General features: G+C 46.6%; 1 protein-coding gene across 1 annotated transcript; it reads left to right on the top strand.

The window, feature by feature from the left end:
- Positions 1-4,326: 4,326 nt before the first annotated feature.
- On the top strand, positions 4,327-13,156 carry LOC120683133 (transcription factor TGA2.3-like). Its single transcript, XM_039965163.1, has 11 exons — positions 4,327-4,568; positions 5,865-5,977; positions 7,249-7,301; positions 7,447-7,668; positions 7,803-7,847; positions 8,010-8,069; positions 8,230-8,307; positions 8,439-8,529; positions 8,618-8,889; positions 11,001-11,240; positions 12,494-13,156. The coding sequence occupies exons 1-11, from the start codon at positions 4,420-4,422 to the stop codon at positions 12,668-12,670; spliced, it is 1,500 nt and encodes a 499-aa protein (XP_039821097.1). The 5' UTR covers positions 4,327-4,419; the 3' UTR covers positions 12,671-13,156.
- Positions 13,157-13,984: the final 828 nt, after the last annotated feature.

Raw genomic sequence — 13,984 nt, 5'->3', positions numbered from 1 at the left:
ATAGCATTTAACAACTTTGATTGTGACAGTAGAATAATATAAGAGCACTTAAGTTGGGAGTAGGTGTTTGAAGTTGGAACGATTGTGATAAATATTCTGTAAAGAAAATGCCAGGACACATATCACATAGCAGCCTGCAACTGTGCTTTGTTGTCAAGAAAATAAAAGAAAGAAGTTTCTTGATTTACATTTGCTCTGAAGCTTTGCCATCATCATCAGTTAAGTGTAAGCTCTTATCCTTTTCAGAGAATCAGGCATTTTGAGTTTCAAAATACTCTATTATTTTCCTGCTTACCACTGTCCAGTGACTAAGTTTCAAAATACTCGATCAGTTATTGTTCAGTATCAGTAATAAGGGTAGAGATCAAACCATGCCATGACTGTTACTGTTACTCTTTTGAAACCCCAACTGGAGTGTTGAGATAGCGGCATTTTGTCTTTTAGACTGTTATAATAGCTTATTTTCATGAAAGGTGTAAGGAAAACTTGGCCATTTTGGAGCAGTCACTGGTACGAGATGTTTTCTGTACTCGGAAGTCAATGATATATCTTTTCCACAATTTATAAAGTGGTCAGCTCAATGTTAAATTCAGCAACTTAAGTCTCAGCACTTGCATCTCACCATGACCGTGGAGCCTTGGGTTTATCCTCCTCTGATTTTCACTCCTGTCTTCGTTTGTTATTTGGGATCAGTCTGGTTTGGGTGTTTTTTGCTTTGTTCCTTATGCTATGTTCTGTTGCGTGAAAGATACAAGATTCATATCTCTTGGCATGGGTGTTGTTGGACTGCGGGCTGCCTCCTTGTGCACAAATTGGCAGGAGCCAGCACTTGTGGGGTCCTCTAATCATAATCCCTTTGCAGCAATTCTGTCACATGCATGACAGGCCTGGAGCATCTCGAGCGATCAGAGATTCAGAAAGACTGGGCCAGAAAAAGAGCCCTCTGGCAAGCAGAACATCGAGCCGTGAAACGGGATGTCAGGTAACCGTTTGACGTTTACCGGGAGCTGCAGTACTGGGATACTGGCTCGCGTCGACAGCTGTAGTTTCATGCATGTTTTTTTTTAACCTTGCAGAAAACAGGTTGACCCAAAGATGCAGGGAAAACCAGAGCAGCAGAACCTTTTCATCTCCAGTGACGAAAGGGCATCTCCCACATCCTAGCGAGGCGCGTCCCTGTCCCTTGGCGATTGCAGAAATGCTAGTGTATGTGGCATTTCTTAGAAGGATAAATGTTAGTAGATATATTTAGATTCCTTGAAAAATTCTTTCTTCCAATTCATTTTTTTCCCCTCTGAATGGTCTTTCTTCTTTCTTCCAATTTTCCAAACCTTGGGGGAAAAGGAGAACCTCGGTTTGGACATTGAATATTCAGGCTAAGGCGTCAACGCTTCTTCTGATTTTTTGTGCGTCAGATAAAAGAAATAGCCGACGACCTAGTCTGCACAATTTCTGTAACTGCTCCATTTTTTCACTGAATCACCTGTTCAACACTGCTTTCTCCGTGCTGACCAAACATTGTAGCAGACTGCAGACATGATCTTTCTTTTTAAAATCCAGGCCCGTCTGTATGTGTATCTGAACCTGACTGTCGTTAGACAATCAACCGCTACTGCAAACTCTCCAAAATGATCTCACTGAACACAACTTCCTGATGCACCATGCATACCTGACGTACGGCCGCTCTAACCCGGGGTCACATGTTGCGAGTCCAGGCAGGAGCCTGTTCGTGCCGACTGACGACGCTCCGTCGCAAGTCTCCAGCTGACATGGGCAGCAACTAGTATTCTGTACGCCGACTGAGAAAGGTTCAATTCTCTACACCGCACCAGGCGGAGAAAGAAGAATAATTGTAGTCGCAGAGGGAGAGTTGGGCATCTCGAGATCGCCAATGTCAAGATGTCATGCATGCGCCCCATTCAATTCCTCCAGAATTCCTCCCCTCTCGCGCCATCAGTCCTGAATTCCCCCTTCTGCTCCATGCCAGGGGTGTACTTCCATAGTTTTACTTAGCCAAATATGCTCGTACTACGGAAAAATACCGTATAAAGTATCGGATATGTATAATCGTCCGTTCTTTAATTTAATTGTAGAGATTTAGGGTTGAGTCATGAACGAGGCTGGTCCGACTCCCGATGGACCAAAACCCACATATCAATGGTAGAAGTTGGACCAAGTGAACTAAAAAATAAGTTGGAAATGTTACATGCTTTAGAAATAGACTAAGCAATTATGATGCATCGGATATGTATTGATGCCCCCTTACACTAATTTGTAGTGATCTGTGTGATCGAGTCGTGGATGGAGAGAGTTGGTCCGACTCGCATATGGGATGGACTAAGGCCCACCTGTCACTAACACAGGTGGACCAAAATCAACGTACCAAACCAAAAATTTGGGTGCAAACCTTACTCGCTTTAGTAATATGTATAGATAAATACTAGATAATTATGCCCGTGTGTTGCTACAGATAAAGTTAGTATAAGTATCCGATACGTATCGGCGCCCGTGCTACATGCAGTTTATAGAGGTTGGCCTAACTCGCATACGGGATGGACTAAGATCCACCTGTCAATAATACAAAACGGACAAAATCAAATGGACCAAACTAAAAAAAATAGGTGAAAATCTTATTTGTTTTAAAAATAGGTGTACATAAATAAAAGATTCAAGCGCAGCTTCACTCCATTCGCTTTTCGAAGCTACGGTAAAAAGAGGCCGATCCCGTTCCGGGACGTGAGAACTCGCCCCCGAATTCTCGACGGAATCGAACTGATCCTCGCGAGTTCTTTGTGAAATTCCGCACTAGTACACCCCGAGTGCCACACCTGGCAATCTGCATTTGGCAAGTCGATTTTCCGGAGGATCTTGGAGCGAGACGAAGACGAGCTAGAGCGGTGGGGATGAGAACGGAATGAAAGGGATGCGGCCACGTAAATTTTTGAGACGGGAGCGAGGGTTCACCTCGCCTCAGGCTCAGGAGACTGATGATTTTGGGAGGTGGGACGGCGCGCGTGCCTCGAGAGCCGCAACCGCACTGCACGCAACAGGAGCATTCACATACAAACTCCCCACCGATCTCTCTCTCTCTCTCTCTCTCTCTCTCTCTCTCTCTCTCTCTCTCTCTCTCTCTCTCTCTCTCTCTCTCTCTCTCTCTCTCCGGGCCTGCCTGACCGGAGGTGCTCTCGGCTCTGGACCAGGGCACGGCCAGGCAGGCGGTTCTTGTCGTGGCCCGCCGGCACGCTTGATCCGGTCAAGCTGCCGAGGCCAGTTACTCCCCTTGCCCTGCTCTTTCAATTCACTCCTTCAGACGGACCTCCCTCAGCTCGCCGTGTCTTCTAGCTAGGTGCCTTCGCTCACTGCTGGCTTTCCAGGCACCTTTCTGCAACTGCATGCCGGCCGGGCTTTTGCTTCAAACTCCTGTTCTGCTGCGTACAACACGGGTTGACTTTCACTGGGAGCTAGTGAAAAATTGAAACGGGACGGGCTGCAACTTGTTGCAACTGTCCCCTTTTCAAAAAAAAGAGAAAAGGTTCTGATGATATCTTTAAGAATAGCAATATGCATGTTAGTCCCCTAGTCTCGTCTACAGACTACAGATATATATGCTGTCTGTTGCGTGTTCCATAGAATTTCTAAATTCCGATAAGTAGTCAAGACTTATTTTGGAAAAAAAAGAGAAGAGAGCAAAATGCAAAGAGTACGCTGGATACGCTTCTGTCAGAGGGTGGGAAATGCAAATGGGGGAAGGAACAGGGTTTCGGTGCGAAAGGGGGGAGAGGAAATTAAAGGCGGCAACGTCTTCTTCACCTGCTCTCTCTCTCCGATCCCCCTCCCCTCCCTCACTAAAGCAAAGAACGGCGAGGAAGAGAGGGAGAAAAGCCGGGGCTGTTTGCATCGCCCTCATTAGATGCAGCGAGCATGGCGCCAAACAGAAAGTCTGTTTCGCCATTAATAGGTCATCACCTTCCTTCCTGGAATCCATAGGCACATCTGCACAAAATCCAGCCCAGAGATACACACCGATCATCAACAGCAAGAGAGCTTTAGAGATAGAGAGAGAACTGTAGAGAGAGAGAGAGAGGAGCCGAAGGAAGAGCACTAGAACACAACTACTAGTTAGTGGTTTGTTAGTATTAGATAGCTAGGCTCCAAGGTCCGTCACAAATGACTAGCGTCCTAGAAAGATTTGGTCACGAGGTGGTTCACTAGTGTGGAGGGATAGAGGTGTTGCGTTGGCCGCTAGCCCTCTCCCCCCGGCCCCGAGTCAAACCGTATTCCTAGGGCCTCACTGCGGCCGCCCCGGGGATATATACACACGCACGCCGCCTGCGCGCAGGCCGTGTCGGCGTGCGCCTGCGGTCGCCACCAGTGATCGCCTGATCGGTCGACTACCGGGCGCTCGCTCCTCTCTCCGCCATGGCGAGCGGCGGCAGCTTGAGGGAGCAGCAGCAGGAGATGAACATCTCCTTCGGGATGATGAACAGCCACCACGGCGGCCACCACCACCACCAGCCTCCGTCCTCCTCCTCCTCCTCCTCCATGCATGCGGCGGCCGCGAGCTTCATGTAAATTTCTCTATTTCTTCTTCCTGCCTGCTGTTGAATTCTTCGATCCCAGCTCAGCGCTGGTTTGTTTGTGCTGCTTCTGATGGCTTGTTCTTGAATTCTCGATCGGTCGGTCGATGATCCATTCCCTTGGGGTTTGATTATTTGATCTGGCTGCTCGCGGCTTGTCTGATCTTCTTTCTTTGCTGATTGACTGATTCCTTCGGTTTTGCCCTGGTTTTGAGCTTGCTTTCCAGTCTTTCCTTCTCATGCTTTTCTCTTGGCGAATCCGGCCGGTAGCCCGTTTCTAGCTAGCTACGAAGGGTAGGGTACCGGCCGTCTTGTTGCAGTCTTGCACCACTGAATTTTGCATGCTAGTGATTTAATTTTTCCTTTGCTTAGCTGATGCAAAATTTAACTCTTGTGCTTCTGCTTCATGCGTGTGCACTGAATTTTGCATTTACTACTCATCGCCTTTGCACCGATCTTTTTTTTTCCTTTCTGAAATCTCCCGCGATTCTTTTGATTCCGCAACAAAACCACATAGCAGCTAGCGCTATCTGCTATCCGGCCCTTAAAAAAAATCATTTGAGTGCGATTGTTGGAGTATTTCTGATTTTGATATGCCTGACGACCGGATTTGATTCTTCCATTTCTTCTTCCTCCTTCCTTCTCCCAAGAGGACAAAAGTGTGGCAGATGGTTCCTAAACCAACTATATAGATTTAATTAAAATCCGGTGCTTTCATTTGTTATTGGTGACAGATAGTTGAACAATTGCTGTGAATTGATTAACAAATCACTGGCTAGTCTTTCTTTTGAATCTTGAATCCAAGTGCACACTAATTATTTCATGTTTTCAGAACAAGGACAAGAATATTAATTTACATTAGGACATACATGGCAACTGACATATATTGTTTGCTTTTCTCTCTTTTATTTCACCTTTCAGTGAGTATAGCTTGCACACATGAATTTTCGAGGCTGTACACATATAGCTAGCCATATTTTTCTGGGTTGCCAGATAAATGCTACAAGCTAGAGAAGATTCCATATTATTCTCCTGTTCCCATCCGGCAGAGGTTGGACCAGAGATAATGACTAGCGCCATGCAGTCACACGCACACACACACACAGGCCAAATAAAGCTTAGCTTATAGCAGCATGATTTCATGATGATGTATGGTGCAGTGGCTTTCAGAGTTTCATCAGTCCTCAAATCCTGTGCAAACGCATCTGCTGCATAAATGTTACAGCGTCATCACTCATAACATATTTAATTATATATATGTATCTTTCTGTTGCGAACACAAAGCAGGAGCGGCAAGGAGGCGTCAGGGGCGTATGACCATCTGGGGGAGCTGGACCAGGCCTTGTTCATGTACCTGGATCACGGAAGCGGCCATGGCGCCACGCACCAAGAGCAAAGGCGTAAGTGTTGTGTACTACTACTACTACGCATGCACATGCAGCTCTCCGACCGGAATTCAACTGCAGTTGCCATGTTTTTGCTTGCCTTTTTCTGCTTGCAGGAAGTCAAATGCAACTGATCGTCAGCGGTAGTAACGCTTGTAGACTAGTGCAGTCCTATCATCAGTTACTAGCTGTTTTTTTTTTTTTTTGACTGCATTTAGTAATAGAAACATAGCTAGGCCCAGAAATACATGTTAAGGATGGATGGATAGGCGTCGTGGTGTGGACGGGATAGCTAGCTGCAGGGATTAATCCTCCGATCCGATGCTCTCCGTCTCGATCGGTGCAGAGCAGTCAGAGACGCAGTGCAGAAACGCGCATCCTTTTCCGGGGCCAGGCATGTGAGATCAAGAACGGCGATACGGGCCGCAGCAGATTCTCAGGCAGGTACCCCATTTGACCAGGATCTGCTGCAAATCCGCAGCGCTTTGGAGGACCAGGCCAGGGAATCGGCGAGAACATACATGCTGCTAGCTCAAAGTCCATGCATGGAGCCAAGAAAGCTTCTCTCTAGCTTTCTGCCTTTTTGTTTCTTGCTTCCTCTCCTTCCTCTCTCTTCCCCTCTTCTTCCTCTCTCTCTTCCCCTACCTCCGGCCGGTCGGACTGTGACATGTAACGGACAGGACTGCTCAATGATTTCGCCGCAATCGAGCTGCATGTGCCCGCGGCAGAACAGTACACGCAGAGGGGATGATCGATCTCTTCCAGTACTACGCCAGTGGCTGGCTAGTGGCCACTGATCTCCCTCTCCCCCTCTTCTCTCTTCTCTCTCCATGCACGCCCTTCTCTCTCCCCCCTCTCCCCCCTCTAGCAGTGCGCGCAAGCAGCATCTGTACATGCATGCATGTTTGACTCGATCCTATCAATTCCCTTTCGGTTTCAGTACAACTGTACAAGCACGCCTTAGCTGTGGCTGCTGCGCGAATCCCTGCCGTCCCGTATCTCCAGCTTTCTCGTGCCACTTCCTGTTGTACTGCACACTGGCACTGCCCGGCCGGCGCCCAGCTAGCTGGTACCGCCATGATTGAGGACCGCTTCGTGCTGCATGCAGCGCCCCAGGCCACAGCCTCTCTCAAGCTCTTCTTCAGAGCTCAGTGTGGATATATATGTGTGTGTGTGTGTGTGTGATATCTGATGAGTACATGCTGCCGCTCTCCCCCCACTCTAGAGCTAGCTACAGACTCTCACCAGGCCATTGCTTTGTTTTCTTGTCTTGTTCATGGATGCAGAGACACTCAACATCTTCCCTTCCCAGCCCATGCATGTGGAGCCATCGCCGAAGGTAAGGCAGCCACGCATCTCAGATTTGTTGAGGCACTCATTGTCTTTTCAGATGCTGCAGGCCTGTAGCTGCTGCCGTTGACAGATGATTTCGACTTATTTGGTTGTTTAACTGACAAATGATCTCTCTGATGCGCGATTGGTAGGGGGAGATTAGTTTAGTCCTGTCCCCGGCGCCGGTGGGATCCAAGCAGCCTAGGTCACCGGACCATCACCATCACCAGCAGGCCGCCATGGAGGAGTTGGCGGGGAGCAGGAGGCTGCAGCAGGAGCACCACCACCTGCAGCACCAACCCTTCCCTTCTGCCGGTGCTGAGCCTGCAGCGGCCGGGATGACCAAGGATGTGAAGCCTGCACTGGCCAATAAGGTGAGTGGTTAACTAGTGCTCCTCTTGAATATGAATTTGGTGGCTTGCTCCACGCGCACAAGCTCATTTTCGTAGTGCGTGTGGCTGTTTTCCCTGGGCTTGCTTAATTTCCCCCCATTTTTTGGTGGTTGTAGAAGGATCACAGGAGGGGCACATCGACCTCTGAACGCGATCCGAAAGTAATGGATTATGATACTCTCAAGCCTCAAGTCTTAATGAATTAGTTATTAATTGTATTGTGGGAACAGACAAATAAAGAACACCAGTAGCTAGTAGTCAATTCTTTTCACTAATTTTGTTTACTGCTTATGCATCATGCTGCAATTAATTTACACGTGCAGACACTGAGAAGGCTGGCCCAGAACAGGGAGGCAGCAAGGAAAAGCAGGCTTAGGAAGAAGGTGAGTGAATTGACAGCTGACTATTGACAACCAACATGGAGAAAAAAAATACAAGAAAAAAGAAATCAAAACCAAACATTAACATTGTTCTTTGTTTTTTTGCCCATCATGCCAATGCAATTTCAATTCGGAATAATTTAACCTCTCTTGGTTGCAACAGGCTTACATCCAGCAGCTGGAGTCCAGCAGGATCAGGCTAGCTCAGCTCGAACAAGAACTTCACACTGCAAGAGCTCAGGTAATAATGGATGGGTACCCATAATGGATAGCTGATCGATAAGAGGTTGAAATGTGCATGTAGCCATTGACCCTTTTCTGAAGCCTCAACTGATCTCTGCACAAATATGTAAAAAATAATTAAATCTGTAGGGAGTCTTCTTCCCCAACAGCAGCCTCCTCGCCGACCAAGGCGTCGCCGGCAAAGGCGTCCCCATCGGCGGCATCGACGGCCTCAGCTCAGGTACGTGCACCAGCTCTCTAACTGGCCTCTTTCCATTCCATTATTGATAAGTTCAGAGGCGGCGATCATGGATTATTCGATCCATCAGAGGCGGCGATGTTCGACGTGGAGTACGGGCGGTGGCAGGAAGAGCACTACCGGCTGATGTACGAGCTGCGGGCGGCGCTGCAGCAGCACCTGCCGGAGGGGGAGCTGCAGATGTACGTGGAGAGCTGCCTGGCGCACCACGACGAGATGATGGGCATCAAGGAGGGCGCCATCAAGGGCGACGTCTTCCACCTCATCTCCGGCGTCTGGAGGAGCCCCGCCGAGCGCTGCTTCCTCTGGCTCGGCGGCTTCCGCCCCTCCGAGGTCATCAAGGTGCGTCCTCGTCCATGGATCCCATCTCTCTAGGCCTTTCATGACCTGCTGGAAACCCGAGTGACTGCTTAACCCTAACCCTAGAGAGAGTCAATAGCTACCGTAGATAATTATTTGACGGGCAGCACCTCGATCTCCATGGCACTTACATTACAGCGACGTCAGTGGATCATCATCGGTGACGAAAACTATTGCTTCTAGAAACTTGACCGTATCATATATCCCTGCAAACCCCCTAAAAAGTTTGGTATAGCAATTTCAGTCCGTGCAAAAATACAAGAACTACAGTTACAAAAGCCTACCCCACCTAGGATTGGGTTTGATTGGTACGGAGTAGTTATTCATGGCATTAATTTAATGCAATTTTTAGGTTCTCTTCGAGTCAAACCTTTTAAACTTTGACTTAAAGAAAATAAAGATTGACAATATAAGTGTCATACGGAGTATTAGTTTATTCGTAATGAAACCAACTACCGTAACATATCATATTTTCTATTTAAAATAATTATTTTTGAAGATATGGTCAAAGTAAAAATGTTTGACTTTGAAAATTTATAAAGTTAATTGTTATTATTTGGGGATGGAGGTAGTACCTTTTTAGGTGCGCGGTACGTAGCTAGATTGGTCAAGGCAGAACATATATACAGGAAGTTATATAATTAGAATAGTTTGAAACTAAATATTCAAGGAGAGGCCAATGTAAACTTAGAAGAAAACGTGAATCGTTTTTTATATGGCACAATATATATGCACTAAAAGTTAGGTTCCTTTACTACCGACGATGACGTCGTTAGGAAAATAATAAACACCCAAAAATTCAGCTTTCACCAGCAAGATATATATATATATATATATATATATATATATATATATATATATATATATATATATATATATATATATATATAAAACTTAAGAGCATCAATATCTTTTTACATGATTGCGACGCATACAAAAAAAAAGTCCCACTGCTCGCATTAGAATTGATACTAGTCACGTCAGGCAGCAGCATGCAACAAGCCGTGCAGAAGGAGTTGGTAATTGGTATACAGACACACAGTACATAGCTGTAGCAACTACTCCTAGGAAGTAGCCTGAAGCAGCCGAAATCTTCGGATAAGGTGGTCGTTGCCGGAAATGGGTAGGGCAGCCTCGCCTTCCACGGCAGCCCTCCATGAAAGCTTCCCGGCCATGGAGATGGGATGATGCCTGCCGGCCCGCCGGGCGATCTCCGATCCGCGGCATTGATGCGCCGGGACCCTCGTCGATCTCTGTCGATCGATGGAGCGCCGCGGGCAGGCATGCTCCGCAACATTCGCGGGGCGAATTAACTTAAAGTTTTAATATATGTATATATATAGCCTACTAATGACTATTAATATTATATATGTTGCCTCTCCTACGTTCAGGCCAGATCCAGTTTCCGAGCCGTCGCCATGACCCCCATTTCCACAAGTAGGAGAAAGACAGGCCGGCAGTTTCTCATCTCAATCTTCAATGTGCCCGAGGGATCACGCCTAGCTCTAGATCGCCGCCCATCTCGGTCTGCGCCGCGGGCAGGCATGCTCCGCAACATTCGCGGGGCGCGCCTGCATGCGCGCGGCGCATACCGAGATGGGCGGCGATCTAGAGCTAGGCGTGATCCCTCGGGCACATTGAAGATTGAGATGAGAAACTGCCGGCCTGTCTTTCTCCTACTTGTGGAAATGGGGGTCATGGCGACGGCTCGGAAACTGGATCTGGCCTGAACGTAGGAGAGGCAACATATATAATATTAATAGTCATTAGTAGGCTATATATATACATATATTAAAACTTTAAGTTAATTTTTGTTCTGCTGGCTGTCGATAAAAAACCTTATTAACTTCATGGACTTGCATGTGATGATTACAACTATATATGTCTGTGGACCTAGCTAAGCATAAACTGGACACGAGTGTGCTCCATGCTCATTATACGACCATGCCAGCTTCATCGTTCCATCACATCCCGCATAAGCATGCATGCATGCTCCTGGTCACGTATTAGTATATGCATAGCATCATCATCAATCATGTGTTACTTACTGCTTTGCTTAATGTTTCACATGGACACAATAATAATGCATGCAGATGCTGCTGAGCCACGTGGAGCCCCTGACGGAGCAGCAGATCGTGGGCGTGTACGGGCTGCAGCAGTCGGCGCTGGAGACGGAGGAGGCGCTGAGCCAGGGCCTGGACGCGCTCTACCAGTCGCTCTCCGACACCGTCGTCTCCGACGCGCTCAGCTGCCCCTCCAACGTCGCCAACTACATGGGCCAGATGGCCGCCGCCATGAACAAGCTCTCCACCCTCGAGGGCTTCGTCAGACAAGTAAGTAACCAATCATAATGCATGCACACTGTTCTCATGCATCTGCATCATCCATCGATCGACTAGCAGTTTAATTATCTTCAGTGTCACTCCTCCTCCTAATTCGATCGCTGTCGCTGTAATGGGTTAGTTAGAGCTTCAACCAACACAACGAGATCGATCGATCCATCAAGGCACACTTATATACACACATATTCTATCATTAGTTGAAGCAAGGTACATTGGATCGGCTTGGATGGTTCACCTAATTAACTTGAGATCGACAGTGCAGCTGATGATTAGTCAGACTAATTAAACAAACGGTTTGGATATGTTTAGCACGCACGCCAGGTGCAGGCCGGCAGAGCAGACGCAGGGATTAGGTTCTAGTTAGCATTACTAAAAAGCACCCAACTGTCGTCATCCCAGAAATGGAGACCCAGTAGTATATATATAGCGGGGAACGTATCTGGTGCAAACCAATGATCTTGTGCAAACCCGTGCAAACCTACTAAAAAAGTTTCAAAAAATTCTGAAAAAAAATCATGAATGTGCTTCTCAGCTTACCTCATCAATATACAAAATTTTATGGTCAAATTCATCTTACTCTAAAATTAAAAAAAAAGACAAATTTTCTGACAACAATAATGGTTCAAATGCATCTCAAATTTGTCTTTTTTGTAACTTCTAGAGTAAGACGAATTTGACCATGAAATTTTATATATAGATGATGTAATCTGAGAAGCACATTCATGATTTTTTTCAGATTTTTTTGAAATTTTGTTTAGTAAGTTTGCACGGATTTGCACGAGGTCCTTGGTTTGCACTAGATACGTTGCCTATATAGCGTACGACTTGCCATGGCTAACAGATCGATCGATGCAGACAGTTGTTTGGATGGTAGGACATAGTGCCGAACCACTTGCTTGCTCATCCAGCTTTCCATGTTGGGTGGGTAAACCTTGATGCCGGCATTGTTTAGGCTGCCTTCACCTGCTCATGGCTGCCACAAACAGGGTTGCGTGCGTGGACTGTTGTTATCGATTAGGCTTATTTAGGCCACTGCAAAAATAGTGCTGCCGGCTGATTCTGGTGTGACGATGGCAAAACGTCAGATAATAGTTCTGATGACAGTGGCATCTATATATAGAAAGATATATGATCTGTTCCTAATTTAGATTTTTTTTGTAGCTCGCATTGTGTGTTGTGTGTGGTGTCTGTTAATTTTAGTTACAATCGAGCTTCTGACGATGAACACATGCATGACGATGCAGGCGGAGAGCCTTCGGCAGCAGACGCTGCACCGGCTGCACCAGATCCTGACGACGCGGCAGATGGCGCGGTCGCTGCTGGCGGTGTCCGACTACTTCCACCGCCTCCGCACGCTGAGCTCGCTCTGGGTCACCCGCCCCAGGGCGCCGCAGGAGCAGCCGCAGCAGGGCCACAGCTAGTGGCGGCGCCGGCAGCGGCCTTCGTCGACCGGCGGCGGCGGCGCTGATCTGACCGCCGCCGCAGCGGCGCGCTCATGCGTCCCTGCATGCGTATATGACGCATGCATGGACGCATGCATGGTGGTGCTTCGCCAGTTCTCATCAAGAAGGTTAAAAACCCAGCAGATCGAACGAGACCAGCTTGCAGGTAGTAGCTAGTAGTTTGTGTAGCTTGCTAGGAGGGAGAGTGAGGTCGAGGATCGGAATCATCATCAACCAAAAGGATATGTTAATCTTAGCGACTGTCGCTGGATGCTAGTAGAGCTTAGCTATATCTAGGTGTGATCGGTCGGTTGGTCGTCGGCTACTCGGCTGCCCATCCAGTCGACGCCTCTGATTGATGGTTTTATTGACTAGTAATCTGCTTATGATCGACTTTGGAGATGAGGCGTTTTAATTATTAACTGCATGTCGAACTGTTGAACGAGAGAATGAGATTCGAGACTATCTATCACTCGGCGGTGGATTTTTAATCATTTTCTGGGCTATTAGATCTACGTACGGGGCTGCTAACCTCCGGACATCTAATGAGAAATTTTTCGTGGAATGCTCTACCGAAACATTAAAATTTACTTAGTGAAACATTAACGGTCACTGTTTTGCAACATGAGAAATAATGTGTAAAAAATGACTCTACTGTTCAACTCTGGGATACAAAATTTTCGCCGCAACAAGAACACTATGTTTCATGTAGCATTTACTATGATATATGCAGAAAACAATAGTTGCAACATCGATACTTAACTGTTGCAACATATGTTGGAATGTCCAATTTTTTAATGATTTCGGACATCGGTTCTATAGCATTACTGTTAGATCTATCCGTGTTAGTAGCTAGGATGATTGGCTGCTAACAGTAGACATGTCCCTTTTCCTCCACAATCTTAGCTTCGGTGGCATTTATCACGAGACCAAAACTCTTGAACAATTTTCCATTTCTTAATTATGTTTGCAAATATAGAAATAAAGTTGTAACTATACAATTTTGGATATTCACTTAGTTTTGTTTTTATTTTAGTTTATATGTATGCAAAGATTGAAATAAAATCACCGCAATATAATTTTAGGTATTGATGAAATTTTGTAATTTTGTTAGGTACTTAGATTAGGTGTTTTTCTTCTAGTACTCAAGGATCTTCATTTTTGGCGGCATATATGATATATACCTTCCTTTCCTGGTGGGTGTTAGAAACTACGGCGAAGAAACGGCGAAGAACAACAAGATCAAACCACAGGAGACACGAGGATTTAACATGGAAAACCCTTCCAATGCGA

This window comes from Panicum virgatum, chromosome 2K, assembly GCF_016808335.1.
Source record: "Panicum virgatum strain AP13 chromosome 2K, P.virgatum_v5, whole genome shotgun sequence".
NCBI lineage: Eukaryota > Viridiplantae > Streptophyta > Magnoliopsida > Poales > Poaceae > Panicum > Panicum virgatum.
This window is presented reverse-complemented; position numbering and strand designations above follow the sequence as displayed.